We start from the raw sequence: 16,643 nt of genomic DNA, 5'->3' as shown, positions 1-16,643 counted from the left end.
CTGTGTACTCCTCCAGATTGATGGAGTCACCATCCATAGCAGCCTCTCTGAAAATGTCCCAGTCTGTCAATTCAAGCAGTCTTGGAGAGCTGAAACCGCACCAACCTGCCACACTCTGATGCTCTTGCGGGCTGGTTTAGTGCGCTTAGCAGGGACTTGTATGCAGGAACCATAAAACGCTGATATGATCTGAACAGCCCAGGTGAGGGTGGGGTAGTGCCTTGTAGGCGTCAGGAGCGCTCCTGTAAACATTGTCCAGACAGCTTCCCCCTCTAGTTGCAAAGTTCACATTCTGGGAGAATTTTGGGAGAACTGACTTCAAGTTGGCATGATTGAAGTCTCCAGCAATAATGAAAAATGCCTCGGGGTGCGTAGTTTGCAGTTTGCTGATGATCTCGTACAGTTCCGCTAGCGCCTGGTTAGCATTTGCGCTAGGCGGGAGGTAGAAGGCCACCACCATCACGCAACTGTATTCCCTTGGCAGGTAGAAAGGCCGACACCTTACTGATAAAACCTCTATCAGCGGGGAACAGTGTCGCGCAACTGAGGCAGTGTTCGTACACCACTCTCTGTTCACATAAACACACAGTCCGCCCGCGGGTCTTACCGGACAAAGAGGCGTCTCTGTCCGCTCGGAAGATGGTCAGTCCGTCTAGCTGGATGGCCGAGTCTGCAATGTTTTCCTGGAGCCATGTCTCAGTGAAAATAAAGATGCAGCAGTCTCTCATTTCCCACTGCTTGGCCCGCTGCAGCTTTATATAATCCAGCTTGTTGTCCAGCGATCGGACGTTCGCAAGCAGAATAGACGGTATCGCAGGTCTAGTGGGGTTAGTTTTTAGCCTTGTGTGAACACCGCCACGTTTACCTCGTTTCTGTTTCCGATCTCTGCGCTTGCGTTTTCGCCAACTCAGCTTCTCAGGCTGCCGAATTAAGCAAAGGCTGCGGAGCGTCTCAGTCACCTCACTGGATATTTCGGCGCAGTTTCTTTGGAAATCTAGTAGGATTTGCCGCTCGTAAATGTATGTCTGCGTACTACTATCACTTAAATCTACATTTTTACTTATACTAGTTAAAAAAGACGAACAAAGATTAACACTAAACACCGCGTACTCGGGAGCTCTGTAAGCCGCAGCCTGCACGGGCGCCGCCATGATCAATAAGCAATAACCAAATCTGGTGAATAAGGAGGACGTGGCAATACCTCAGAATTCAGTTTCTCCAGACAAGCCTTGGTTTTCTTTTCTTAGCAGTGTGTGGGCAGGCATTGCCTTGCAGCAAAAGGACTCCTTGAGACAGCAGCCCCTGCCGCTTGGATTAAATAGCAGGCTTCACATTGGTCTCTAACAAGTCACAGTAACTTGCACTAGTGACTGTAATACCCCTCGGCTTGTGGTGTTCAACAATAACTCGTGCATGAGTGGTTGCAAGGTCAAGAAAAAAACTTTTATTCTTCTGGAATCCAGGCACTTTCAGGCAGGTAGCACAAGTGCATTGAGAAGGGTGGAGACTACGTTGAGAAATGACATTATAAGTTTTGTTAAAGTTTGTTCCATTTTCTAAAAAATCCCATTTTTTAACATTCACTACCCCCCTCGTATATTGTGCCTTGGCAGTGTTGTATACTAAAAGCAGTTTCTGCAACCAGGAAGCACTATTTGCAGGTTTGCTGTTACTGCATACATTGAATCTAAAATCTGAAGCAGAGTTACAAAGAGGATATTGCATTTTGTTTAACATACTTCCACAAGGAAGAGAATTGATTTCTTGCAACACTATTTTAAAGTGATTTGATAAATTTTAATCTGTTAGTAATGTAAAGAAAACCTGTTTGTTTGGACCATTGAGAACTGTAAGAACAGCACAAAATATTCAAAGGTTAAAACAAGCTGTCTAAATTCACCATGATGTCAGTCAGTAGCATCAAAGTTTTCAGTTTGGACTGTTTACTGAATTATTTGTCAAGATTTATCCTGTCACCGTATAAAAATGTTAATTGTGTATGAATTTTTTTGGAATAATTTTGCTACTTTATTCACTTAGGCTATTGAATTTTTAAATGGAAAGTGGGATATGTTGAACTCTTTGCAAACTCATTTAGAAAAATGTATTGTCAAAAGTGAAGCTCATTTGAAAAAGTTTATATTTTTAAAAATGTGTTTGAGACAAGGTAATTGCATTGATTTGTTTTTTTGACTACTTTATTCTTTATATAGCACCATCAAGCAAGTGACCCAAGTTAAGTAACAATTCATAATGTCCTTTAAAAAATCATCACATTGATACTGTTATAAATCATTTTTTTTTCCAGTGTCACTAACCTTACCCTAAACATTTACACTGGCAATGATATCTCAAGAATCTATACCCTGTTTTCAATGAAAATTATTATTTTATTAACAATACACTTTCTCTTTTAGCACTATTCATGTGAAAAATATTCTTGAAAGTAATCAAAAATATTTGTTGTTTATTATATGGCCATTGTCATTTGTGTATGTATGACTCTGGTGTCATTTATGCTAATATTCCTCTCCCTGGCTTCTTGCATTGTATTAATTTTCTTATTTTGAGAATTAAAAAATTCATATCCCCTGCTCTTATAAGTAACAGGTGAAGAACACCGGATATAAATTACCAGTTTTCCGTCCCCAAACACATTTCTTTCTTTGCTGGTGAATGCTATATAATAAATAACCCTCACATATAATGCAGACAGTTACAGTTGTAAAAAGTAAACAATAGAAAATACATAATCGGACACATTACAATTTATGCAAATCAACAAAATATGTACATGTACAGTGCATCTGGAAAGTATTCACAGCTCATCACTTTTTCCACATTTTATTATGTTACAGCCTTATTCCAAAATGGATTAAATTCATTTTTTCCTCAGAATTCTACACACAACACCCCATAATGACAACATGAAAAAAGTTTACTTGAGATCTTTGCAAATTTATTAAAAATAATTGTTGTCCTGCTGAAAGATGAACCGTTGCCCCAGTATGCCTTTGCACATTGTTGCAGTCATCTTTCCCTTTATCCTGACTAGTCTCCCAGTTCCTGCCGCTGAAAAACATCCCCACAGCATGATGCTTCCACCACCATGCTTCACTGTAGGGATGGTATTGGCCTGGAGATGAGCGTTGCCTGGTTTCCTCCAAACGTGATGCCTGGCATTCACACCAGAGAGTTCAATCTTTGTCTCATCAGACCAGAGAATTTTGTTTCTCATGGTCTGAGAGTCCTTCAGGTGCCTTTTGGCAAACTCCAGGCGGGCTGCCATGTGCCTTTTACTAAGGAGTGGCTTTTGTCTGGCCACTACCATACAGGCCTGATGGTGGATTGCTGCAGAGATGGTTGTCCTTCTGGAAGGTTCTTCTCTCTTCACAGAGGACCTCTGGAGATCTGACAGAGTGACCATCGGGTTCTTGGTCACCTCCCTGACTAAGGCCCTTCTCCCCTGATCGCTCAGTTTAGATGGCCGGCCAGCTCTAGGAAGAGTCCTGGTGGTTTTGAACTTCTTCCACTTACAGATGATGGAGGCCACTGTGCTAATTGGGACCTTCAAAGCAGCAGAAATTTTTCTGTAACCTTCCCCAGATTTGTGCCTCGAGACAATCCTGTCTCGGAGGTCTACAGACAATTCCTTTGACTTCGTGCTTGGTTTGTGCTCTGACATGAACCTGTCAACTGTAGGACCTTTATATAGACAGGTGTGTGGCTTTTCGAATCGTGTCCAATCAACTGAATTTACCACAGGTGGACTCCAGTTAAGCTGCAGAAACATCTCAAGGATGATCAGGGGAAACAGGATGCACCTGAGCTCAATTTTGAGCTTCATGGCAAAGGCTATGAATACTTATGTACATGGGCTTTCTCAATTTGTTTTATTTTTAAAAAATTTGCAAAGATCTCAAGTTAACTTTTTTCACGTTGTCATTATGGGGTGTTGTGTGTAGAATTCTGAGGAAAAAATATGAATTTAATCCATTTTGGAATGAGGCTATGACACAAGACAAAATGTGGAAAAGTAATGCGCTGTGAATACTGATATGATACTTTCTGGATGTACTGTATTATGTTATGTGATTAGTGTAGTTTTTGCGGACTGGCAGACACTGATGCCAACAGAACAGTCAAGGTGTTGAATGCAATACATACAGTGGAAACTCGGATACTGTAATCCCTCCTCGATCGTGGGGGTTGCGTTCCAGAACCCCCCGCGATAGGTGAAAATCCGCGAAGTAGAGACCATATGTTTGTATGGTTATTTTTATATATTTTAAGCTCTTAGAAACTCTCCCACACTTATTATAAATATTCTCCGCACAGTTATATAGTAAACCCTCGTTTATAGCGGTTGATCTGCTCCAGACAGATAAATGAATTTCCAAGAAGTAGGATTGTTTATTTATAAATCTAATATTTTCGCAGTTAGAGCATTCAAAACCTGTTTACGACCTTCTAAATAAGATTTTTAACATTATTAGAGCCCTCTAGACATGAAATAACACCCTTTAGTCAAAAGTTTAAACTGTGCTCCATGACAAGACAGAGATGACAGTTCTTTCTCACAATTAAAAGAATGCAAACATATCTTCTCTTCAAAGGAGTGCGTGTAGCTGAGAATGTCAGAGAACGAGCAAGCGCGACAGAAAAGCAAACAATCAAAAAATCAATATGTGCTGTTGGGCTTTTAAGTATGCGCACCACGGTAAAGCAGCTGCAAAGAAGGGAGCAATGTTAAGGTAGTCTTTCAGCATTTTTTAGAGTAGCGTCCATATCTTCTAAACAAACAGCCTCTGTGCAAACAGCCCCTTTGCTCACAGCCCCTCCATCAGGCGCAGAGAATGTCAGAGAGAGTGAAAGAGACAGAGAAAAGCAAACAATCAAGCACTGCTCGGGAAGCACATCGTATATCATTGAGGAGTTTTATTTAATACGTATTAAATGCTCTGATTGGGTAGCTTCCAAGCCATCTGCCAATAGCGCCCCTTGTATGAAATCAACTGGGCAAACAAACTGAGGAAGCATGTACTTTAAATTAAAAGACCCATTGTCTGCAAAAATCCGTGAACCAGCGAAACATGCATGATGTATATTTAGATATGCTTACATTTAAAATCTGTGATGGAGTGAAGCTGCGAAAGTCAAAGTGCGATATAGCGAGGGATCACTGTATAAGTAGAGGAGATATATTTTTTTCAACCATTTTTGTTTTATGTAATTTATGCTGACAGTTTGTTTGAGGCACAGCTATTTATGAAAATACATTTTGAAAAAAAGTCTTTAATATTTCATATTATAATTGTGACAAAATGTACATTTTTCTACTGTATAAACATGTCTGGATGGTGCTGATCATTAATCTTGAAGATGCTTTGAGAACTAGTTGTGAAATTTCAGATATTGCATTTTGGTTCAAAATACAATATTAATTTAAATCTATTTCACCCAGCTCTAATTTAAATAAGTATAAGGCTTATGACAAATGAAAGTGAAAACAGAAATATTACTAATGCAAACAAATGAACAGTATCTTGTAATAGTTTTTCTTAAGGATTATTAAAGATTGAAATAAATGGTCTATGCTAAAAAAAAGTAATGCAGCATATCGGCAAGAAAGGTCCTGGGTGGCACAAAAGTTCAGAAACAAGTTGTAGTTTCCGGACACACCCAATGATAGGCATGAGACAGTATTTTGTTCTATCAAATTTCATGATCCAATATGAAATATGGCCATGTATTGTGTACTGTATGACATTACCACATAATGGAAATGAATCACAAAGGCAAATGGAAATGTCTTTCTTCAAAATCAGGGGATTTCAAAATCTGTTTGAAAAGCTATGAATTAGCATTTTCATCCGACCAATATTAGCTGTCTTTTTAGTGGTTTGAAGATGAAAGTTGTTGGCACATCTTGCTGTCAACCCTTTTAAAAGCTTCTTTCTCTCTTGTTTTAAATTAAAAAAAAAACAAACCCTTTCTAAATAGTCAGCCTGTATACATTCTTTCATATTAACATTTCTCATCTGTGTTTCATTCTTTGCACTGTCCATTCCCACATTTATCTTCCCATGAAAAGAAAACTGCTTTAATAGCTTACATAATTAAAATGCTGTTTGTGAACTTACTACCATGTATTTATTTTTAAATGCATTAATGTACTGTTATATTGTATTGTATAACCTTTCATTTTCGGGTATAAGAAAGTGTTTGGGTGAAAATATAGCAGTGCTCACTCCATCTTAATCTGCCAGTTACTGATGGTTTGTCCCAAGGTTCAATTATGAGTCGGATACAGTACATGTTAATGATATTTTTTCATCTTTAAGAGATGTTTACTCAGAGAATAGTGTTATTTTCTGTTGTTTAAACTCTATTGAATTTATTTAAAATAGATGATACTTCTGCAGTAGACAAATAAACAATTTAACTTACCTGGACCTGCTATTTTATACTTTATTTCTGTTTGTGGCTCATGCATAACACTTTACATTTTACAAATTCGGAATCTTTTGTGAGTATTCCAAAGCAGCATATAGAGTAAAGTTGTGCAACATGTGGAAATAAATGCACTGATTATGTAGAGGGTATAAAACATTTTTCATATGTTATAGTAATAATGACAAAATGTTGATATGAAGTGCCTAATGTGTGAAGACTGATGTCCAAATATCAAATACACTTTCACAAAACGGTATAACAAAACAAGTGTGCTTTTGTTCAATAATAAAACCGAAGAAAAATAAATTGTTCAATTTACATGTTGCTGTCAGTGTGTTTAAACTGAAGCCCAAATGTCAATCGATACGAAGTAAAGATTTTTGCATGCCTGTGTGTTTGCGTCTGTCACGTTTGAAACGTGGTGGTCTCACAGATACCTACTTCGCTGGTGCAGGGGTTAAGTTGTTCTAACATTCTGAAAAATCCTTGTACATCCTTACAAGATGGAAATGCTGTATTTTAACAGATGGCTGTAATGAACGATATCTTTATAGTTTTATTTCCTCCTCTGAACCCTTTCAAGTGTTAGTAACGTTGGCAGATATACGAGTCATCTGTGTGCATGTCTTGGAGTTGCTAACGTTCATAGGGACAGGCTACTGCAAAACTCAAACTGTCTTTTACTTTGCACTCAGTACTGCTGGATAAACTCCCATCTCTGTTGTGATTCTGAACTAGACTGACCAGGTTTGATAATATTTGTGTGTGTATGTGTGTGTGTATGTGTATGTTCTTTATGTTTATGTGCAACTCACTTTAAATAAATTAAGTTATTTGAAATTGTAATTATGATTTCAGTTGTTGTGAAGCAGTGATCTTGTATTTTCTTTTCATCTTTAAGCAATTGGTGTCAAAAGACAATTTTATATGCTCAGCAATGATTGGTCATATTAATTTTTGAACAAGTTTTTTTTTTCTCTTTTAAGGAAAATCCTGCTTTTGCTTAAATCAGCAGATTCTTTACAAATTGTTGTCTGTCCTAAAATATTCAACTGTAAATGGTCTGGCAGTTTTTAAAATTTTATTCTGTAAAAGTTATTCTGTTAATTTTCAGTCAATAACATAATCTCCCAGTCTTTCTAATTTTCTGCTTTCTCCACTGCAATCTGCAAATGGTGTACTGGAAATACTAAGGCTTTCCTTTTGAGAAAACAAGTGGTTTCTCTTTTTTTCAGAAAGCAGAAGACAGAGAGTGGGGGTTAATGAGGATTAAGCAAATTTACAGATAAGAGTCAATTTAAAGTAAATAGCATCTTTCAGTGTTGTGAAACTGTTAGGAACCTTATAGTTTTTACAGTGGATGTTATTAGTACATGTCATTTAACCTGTTTAAATGTTCAACTAAAACATTTATTTTGAAAACCATAGACATTTAATGTATTTCTTTTCATTCATGTTTCCTTCAAAAACTAATACTTAAGCATACTAACAATATTGGTACAATAGTTATCAATAATCGATTTTTTATGCCCACTTACCAATATTGTTACTGGTCTAAAAAGTCTGTATTGGTCGAGCTGTAGCGTGTAAGAGTTCTGGAAAGCAACAATCCACAATGTTGGAGCAGAAACAAAGCAACCCTGTTGCTTCCAAATTACAATTTTTAAGATTGTCATTATCATTCTTGTTCAGTTTTTCCATCTATTCTGAATATGCTAGTAGGTGTAACATTGAAGGAGCTGCAGTCTTTCAGTGTCATTTGCCCCAGTGTCCACTCCACTTATATTGTCATTACTGTATTACCATGTAATTAAGGGAACCTTATTTCAGGAATTTGAAATAATGAATTCCAAATAAAGAAGCATCAGCTAATTTGCCTATTTCAGAAGGCATTCAAACATAAACACAATAGTCTCATAGTAATGGATTATGTTTGAAGTTGACTTCCTGTATACATTCTTTAAGCTTTATACATTTAATTGGTTTCCTATTTGGTATAAATTATAGAAACAAATGAAGATGATTTTAATTAAGTCTGAGTGGAGTGTGCACATTTTAAAGTGTTTTCAACTGTGTTCCCAGTCAATATGTCAGCCCTTTAATGTCATATTGTGTTTTTGATACAGGTCACTGATTGTATTATTCTTCACATTGCAGAGCTTTTGGAGTGTATATAATAATATTCCTCCAGTGACTACTTTGCCTTTGAGGTGTAGTTACCACTTAATGCGTGGAGAAAGACGGCCTCTGTGGTGAGTATGCAGTTAAAATATTTTTCTGCAACTTTTTGCACATTATGGGTGTTTTGCAATGCTAAACCTGCTACCAGTAGCATTCATTTGTTATCCAGGTTTGCTGGAAACAGAGAAGTGCTTGTGTTCACATTTTCTGTGTTACAGTACAGTTTGTTTTATCCATTGATTTGTTTTCCCATTTGATTCTCCTTACACTAGTATACAAGTATTTTTTGAAAAATATTTTGAGAGTTAATGTGTATTTTCCACTGTTCACAGGATTCTTTTGAAATGACTTATTTTACCATTATTGATACTGTTGTTGCCATTTCTTTGTATTTCCTTTTAGACTGGAAAATGCACCCAACACAATGAGTTGTGAAGTAGTTTTGAAGTTTGTCTTGCACATGCATTTTTTTGTTGGTTTCTAAAAGTCAATATATGTATTTTTAAAAATGTTTGGAATTGAATAAGAGATGTCAAATTCTGTGGGAAGAAAACTGCTGAGAACAAATTCTACCAGACTTAAACTCGTTTTGTTGTTGTAATGTACTTGAACTTCTTTCACCAGTGGATGGCATCAGGGAACACAAATGACATTAATAGGTCTAAAAGAAATTATGTAGTTTTGTAAGGCTTGTATTACTACTTGGACAGCTTCTGTGTAGATCTGATTGGAACTAGATAACAATTTCTCTTCTTTAAGCACTGCTTTATTTTTCAACCCATAGGTTTTAAATTTTGCATTCATGTACTTTTCACCATAAGTTGTGCTTTTGATGTATAATTTTTAGCCTTTGTCTCCAAAGCTGTTTGGGTGAGAGGCTGTAAACAAGATCAGCTTGTTAGCAGTGGCCACGATCTTGTTAGGTTGCGATAAAGGAAAATCTCTATTTAAACCACAAATTCTCTTCTGATCTTTCCATTTCAAATACATTGGAGTGGTATTCCATTTAAACTGTTTCACTCATTGGCAATTTTATGTTGATTGCTGACATGAGTGTAAAATACATTTTAACGCAGTGTTTTGAAATAACACATTGACAACACTAATAGTAGTAATACATAATACTAATAGTAATAGCACAAAAATTTAAAATATGGCTATCTAGTGAGTAGAACACAGCAGTAAATATGAACAAGCATAACATCCATAGACAGGTTAATAATAAAAATGCTTTTAAAGTGTACTTACCTCGTATACAATGCACATTACTTATTAAGAATTTCTTTTTATCATTTCAAATCCTTGATCTGACCATTTTCAGGCTTTAAAAAATACTTGCAAGAAGCCTGTTAAAACTCATCTCTAGCATCCTCATATAAATTCCACTTGTAGCTATAACTTCAACCTTCAGCTTAACACTAGAATTACCAAAGCCTACGAAAAAACTTGTAAATCTGGCCCACCTTAAATCCCTTCTCACTTCTCCGTCAGCGTCTTTTGTCTTGTAAATGTGCCGATCAAGACAAACAGCAAGCAGCCTACTATTCCAACCCCCCACAGCCACAGAACATGCACACAGTTCTCCCAGCTCATGCCTTGAATATCTGGGAGTTCAGTGCTGGAGTTTTAGAGTGGAAATAATAGATTGTTATTTGGAACATGTGCATTTCATGTGTGTTCTGTTTCTACAATAATCTTTGTAAACACATTGTTAAAACCGAAATGTTTTTCATATTTTAGTAATAAATGACAAAATATAGGCATAAACTATATAATGTGCGAAGCCTGAAGTCCAAAGATCAAATAAACATTTTCACAAAAAGGTTCAAGGATGATACAACAGTTTCCGTGGCACAGCAGTAAGAATTTCTGATCTGGTTCGATCCTGATTGCCTCGTATATTTACCGTTTTGAGTAGTGAGCTGCTGTTATTGTTAATATTATACAATAAACACATACATTTGGTTTGTGTCTGTAGCAGCCGCTGTACCTTTATAGTACTTGTAAAAGTTAGCGTGTTTCCCCCCATTCCCCCACACATTTTTCCCTGTCGCGGTAACGATACATACTACCACAGCCCCCAAACCCCCCCAACCCCATGGATCTGACGTTGTTAGTTTTTATTTGAAACTGGGAATAACTGTAGATGTGAGTGGTGTTTTGAGACAATGGAACTGGACATTCTCTGATCTGGATGGATAAAAGCTGACACACAAACGCTGGTGAATCTGCTTTATTCGTACTGTCACTTGATTATTTTTTTTTTTGTTCAGTTTTATTGAGTGTTCCTTCTCACTCTGAATTAGTATGAGCCTTATGGTCCAGAGTGTACCTTGCCTCCGCTTAGCTAGTGATGATACCTGTTTGTTTATTGATTTTTAAAGTTTGTCCTTTTTCACTACTACGCGGGTGGAGCCGTGGGGGACAGCTAGTATCAAGATAACTAAAGCACACTCATTTTAAGAAATAGAATAAATCAATTTATTGATAAGCACAGTGATTATAGGAGTATGATAACTACATATTGACATACAAGGCAGGACCCAGAAAGAGTCTGGCTTTTATTGGTTATTTTAAGTTCTATTATATTGGCCCAGATAAACAGTTTAATGATACCAAGTCCTTAAAGATGATGTCCGATGTTATATGACATTGTTGCTACTTCATGTTCAAATGGAGGATACTTCTTATGTTAGAGTGCCCTCTTTTTCTCTTTGTAATATGGCCCTTTGCATGTGGTGTGCAATGCTTTTTTCAGGTAGGCTTTTTGCTGTGTTATCTACACCTTCATAGGAAAAAGCATGGCAAAAGACATTTAGATGCTGAAGTAATAACTACTTCTTGGTCTTCTTAGCCCACTGGTACAGTGTTTGGATTGGCAGATTGGATCTTGCCTTTCCCATTCACAAAGAGAAGAGATCATCAGCTTTCAGCTCCCAGGGGAGAGAGTGATCCCTCAGCTTTTTAGTTTCAGAGAGTACTTAATGTCATTTTGGAAAGTCTGAGAGCAGAGTTCCTCAAAGAGAGTGCCATCAGGATTCCCCTGAGAATCGTTATTTAGGATGGTGCAGCTAGTTTTGAAGAAATGTATAATCTTTCACTATTGGATTAAAGTCCTTTTCGGTGCATTCTCACCGTTGTGTTATTTTGTCTATCAGAATTGTCATTTGCTCAATTATAGCTCTTTGTCTTTGTGTGTATATTTTTGGCTTTTAACCTGAAAGAGTCTCGACAAAGATGTCAGTTCAACTCCAATCTGCACCTTTATTAGTTGATGACATACAGGCTGGTCCTGTTACAAAGAGCTCTGTCATTTACTTTTGTATGTATGCTTAACAGGCCTGCTGCATCCCTAAAGCCTAGTAAAATGGGCAGTGCTCTCCTTGTTGTAGAGTAGTGGTAAGAAATGTGGGAGCTTTGGACTTCACTAACAGAAGAGAATGTTGTCTAAGAAATGTGGGAGCTTTGGACTTCACTAACAGAAGAGAATGTTGCCTATCTGATGTATTCTATTTTACATACCATGACAGAATAGAAGAAAGAAAGGGGGGAAAAAAAGCGTTGCGATTGCTGCTGGACTCACTACAGCTGTTAACCTTTTGTGCAGTGCTGTTACAGCTCCTGCTTGTGAGGCACCATGCTTTTTACTGTTACAAAATGGGGAGAGCATGACTGTGCTGTAGAACTGTTAAATTAGCCAAAAATAAGGATTCCATATTCTAATTAAAAAAAAGTAAATATTCAAATATGTTTGAACTTGGGTTAACAATTCTGGATGTTATACATGTTTGTACATGCTTTTTTTTAATATACCTTCCTGTAATGCCCATACAACTGTAAAATAAATAACAGTAGTTAAAAAAAATCCTACTTGACACCTGAGCAACTGTTAATTAAATAAATGTCACAATACATTGGCAGTGCAGATACGCCAACTAAGTGCTACAAGAACCATGCAACATTGTCACAAGCACTTTGTGTTTTTCAGAGGCACTACAATGGGGAAAAGTTAAAAATATTAATAATAATGTAGAGGAGCACATTGCCAGCATGTGTGGCTTGTAAGAGTTTAAGCACCTTTCGTGGCTGCTTTTATGGTTCGCTGTCTTGACATGGATTACAAGGAATATGTGTCATTTAGTAAGAGCATGACATGAAGAGATTAGTGAGCAAAGTAAAACTGCATGCAAGTGACAGGTAGGCTTGTTTTATTATTTTGGATGTGTCCAATGGTCAATGCTAGGGTACAGTTAATATCATGGCATTGAGAATAAAAAGCCTGCCGGCAGCTGTGGACTAGCCCAGAAAAGTGGCATCTGTGTTAGCTTATGGGAATGTCATGGTATCAAGTCAGTGTTCGCACAATCTTTCCCCCAACAGATGCAACAATGTTTTAATAAGGGTAGCCTGATTATATTACACCGCATTATTTTAGGCAGGGGTTGGTAACATTTTTAAAGCAAAGAGTCATTTTATCCTAAATGTTTGACCCAAGATTTACATACAGCTGCAATTGGTAGAGAAGAGTGTTTAAAATACAATTTTTTTTAATGTGGTATGGGTTTATATGCAATTAACACAAAAACAAGACTTCAAATACTTACAGAAAATAAAGAAAAACAATTTAATGAGACTTTTGACACTGTGTTTCCAAGCATAGTTGTTTCATGCTCAGTGAGTAGTTAGAAGTCTTCAATTTTAAACAGAATTCCAAGCTTACATCATTAAGATGACTTCTTAGCTTGCTTTTCATATCATTCACTTATGTTGGAGGACATCTGCTCACAACAGTAACTGGACCCAAAAATTGTCAGAATTCCAAATGCTACTAATTTGAGTTGACAGTAATCTCTTATATATGTTTCTTTTCTGGTTCGTCCTGCTTCCACCCCAAAACCGGTCCTGCCCACACGCAGCCGACAAGGCATTTCTCAATTCCTATTCGTCCTCTTCCAAACCCCTCCCCATGCTTCTAGTGGCTCCTCTTCAAAACCGGTCCCGCCTACACGCAGTCGACACGGCATTTCTCACCAAGCTTCTGAGGTATACTTACAAAATAAAGCAAACATGCAGTGAAAATTTACTTCTACAGCTAGATTCCATGCTCAGAACCATCAAACCCTTCGCTAAATCAAACAAACACATGCATGAAATCGCTCAGTCCAATCCAACAGCATCTGTACGAATGCTTTTCGAGGAAAACCCAAGGCAGGATTTACGACGATACAATGCGCCGACATGTCACACCAATGTTGCAACGATTTTCGTAGGAGAAGATGGCGAACCGCCTGCCGAAAGGGACATTTTCATCTGTCCCATTGGCAACTCCTGTAAACAGTTTTCCATGCTCAATTTGAATTGTGATCCTATGGTTTACTCACTTTTTTTTCCCTTACAGAGACATTGGCTGGCACAAAGATTTACAACATGTTCCCGATAAAAGAACCGCCAAGTGAATAAGGCTTACTCAATGCCAATTTTACGCGTATAGATTAGCAATGAGGAATACATTTAGTATTTTGCACTCCAGCGGCGAACTATTCCAACAGTACATCATAGATGCGTATATTTAAACAGAGGGCGCGCATCTCAACTATCTCAGATTAGATCAACAAGATTTGCACTTGGAACAATACAAAGGACTGTCAGATGCACTGCAAGCAAACGCTGAAAATCACGTACGTGTAGGCAAAATGATCATATTACCGTGCACATTTGCAGGAGGTCCAAGATACATGCAACAAAACTAGCAGGATGCCATGGCCATAGTATGTAAATTCGGACAGCCTCATTTATTTATCACTTTCACATGTAATCCTGCTTGGACGGAAATTCTACATGCACTGTCAGATACCCAAAGACCGGAGCACAGACCTGATATTGTAGTATGAGTCTTAAGCTGCAGGAATTACTTAGAGACATTCTACAACAACATCTTTTTGAGGTTGTTGTTGATTATATTTACGTAATCGAATTTCAGAAGCACGGCCTTCCTCATACCCACATGCTGTTATAATTCTAACAGCCAGTCTTCAGCCACAGTCAGTTGTATGTGGCTTTTTCTAGGGTTAGATCTTTCGACTTATCTGTTGTCACCACCAAAACACCTATTCACAACTGCGTCTTTCAAGAAGTATTTATTTCTTTTTGATTTCTGAATTCCTTTCTTACCTTTTTCCGTTCCTATTCTTACACCGCCGTATGCTACGGCGGGCTTCGGCTAGTAGTTTCTAAAATCAGTTGGCCCTCCTTTTGACAGATGGAAAGTTCCGTCCATTTGTGATTCATGGCTAAAGTCACCTTTTCTTTTTATAGGTTTTCCAGTTCCACTTGTAAAGATGCAAATTTCAAAGACCACAAATCTTTGCTTTTCACGTCTGTTAGTTGTAGTTCAAACTGAGCTCTGTCAACTATTGGAAACAGTGAAAAATGTATTCGATTGACATTCGCCACAAGTGGTTCTGTCAAGAATGAAGGAGTGAACTTCTCATATCTCTGAAATGTTTGAAGTGACCAGTAAATGAATCATACATTTTTGCAATATCTCCCAGGAAGAACTTGCTATAAATGACACTTCCAGTAGCTTCCAGATGGTTTGAAGTTTTGAAATGAAACATATTTTCACATTTCAAGTGTTCTGAAAATAAAAGTAGTTGTCGCTTGAAAGAAAGGATGGTTTCCAGAAGTGTATTTACAGTGTTAACTCTACCTTGTTGCTTCTGATTAAGGTGGTTTAAATGTGTTGCCATGTAAAAATCCATCCTTTATCTAACCTGCTATATCCCAAAACAGCAAAGTAAAATTTCTGTAACCATTTTTCATCAGTTAACTCTGGATATTTGTGTTCCTTTTCACTTAAAAAGGTTTAATATGTTTAAGTCATGAAGTAAAATGTTTCATAACTGCTGTTCGGGATAACCAACAAACTTTATTGTTCTAAAGAAGGTCAGAATATTGACGGTTTACTTTTTCGAGATGGACACAAAACAATCAGTGATTAAGTCCTTTTACCATTATTTGGTGGTTAATTTTTACTACCAAATCCTTCACCTTTACAACTTTGATGGGAAATAGCTTCTTGATGAATAATCCAGTGAAATGTAAAAATATATTGTGCTCCACATTTTATTTGAAGACGATAACAAAAGCCTTTATTTATACCTATTATACTAGGTGCTCTATCTGTACAGATTGATACCAATGTATTAATGTCAATTTCCTTAATAGTCAAAAATTCCAAAATTGCTGCAGAGATATGTTCACCTCAAATTTTTGTCTTTTAAGAGATATCAAAGTCAGTAATTCATGGAGACATTTATTGGAAACATACCTTCCGAGAAGGCTAATTTGTGCAATTTCTTTCACTTTATATGTCTCTTCACATGCCGATTTTTATGTCATTAATCTGTTGATCTGTCACATTTTTGCCCATCATAATGATTCTGTCCTGAACAGTTTTTGCAGATAGTGGAGTGTCTTTACATTTTTTTAATAGTATCTTCTTTATTTTGAAGTAGAGTAGAGATAGCAAATTTTAGAAGCACTTTTTTTTTTTACATTTTCTACGTCTGTGAAAGGTTTTCCATGCTTTGCAATCTCACAAGAACCAGCAAAACTTTGTGTGGTCACATTACTTGAAGACTGTATCCAGCTGCTGAGTATCGACATTGGTTTTTGCACCTCACCTCTTTTTTCCTTTCTTCTCCGAAAGAATATTTATTTGCAAATGCATTGTTCTTTTTTTAAAAAGTGATGCTCGAGATTTCATTTTTTGTTATTGGAAAACGTTTCATTGCAAATTAGACATGTCGGAAGCCCCATAGAGTTTTGCATAAAACCATAATTTTCTTCCCATTGAGCTTTAAATTCATAGTTTTCATCTTCTGTTTTTCGCTGCTTTTTCTTAGTTGCCATCTTGTGGTTTGGCATCTCAGTTTTAAATTACTCGGACACATAACAGCGCAAAGGTGGCTAATATTACAACATTGTTCAGTTTTGTAGTGATA

At 37.0% G+C, this 16,643-nt stretch overlaps 1 protein-coding gene across 2 annotated transcripts in view; it reads left to right on the top strand.

The window, feature by feature from the left end:
- eif4e3 (eukaryotic translation initiation factor 4E family member 3) overlaps positions 1-16,643 on the top strand; it is a 182,532-nt gene that overhangs the window by 15,830 nt on the left and 150,059 nt on the right. Inside the window, exon 2 of one of the 2 annotated variants that reach the window (XM_039770792.1) lies at positions 8,614-8,708. In XM_039770792.1, the coding sequence (XP_039626726.1) occupies positions 8,683-8,708 (26 nt within the window). In that variant the 5' untranslated portion in view covers positions 8,614-8,682. Of the gene's footprint in view, positions 1-8,606; positions 8,709-16,643 lie in introns of those variants that run through there. The other variant, XM_039770793.1, reaches the window with a different exon arrangement.

The sequence above is a fragment of the Polypterus senegalus genome, chromosome 12 (genome assembly GCF_016835505.1).
Source record: "Polypterus senegalus isolate Bchr_013 chromosome 12, ASM1683550v1, whole genome shotgun sequence".
Lineage (NCBI taxonomy): Eukaryota > Metazoa > Chordata > Cladistia > Polypteriformes > Polypteridae > Polypterus > Polypterus senegalus.
Note: the sequence above shows the minus strand (reverse complement) of the source record. Positions and strands in the feature narration are given on the sequence as shown.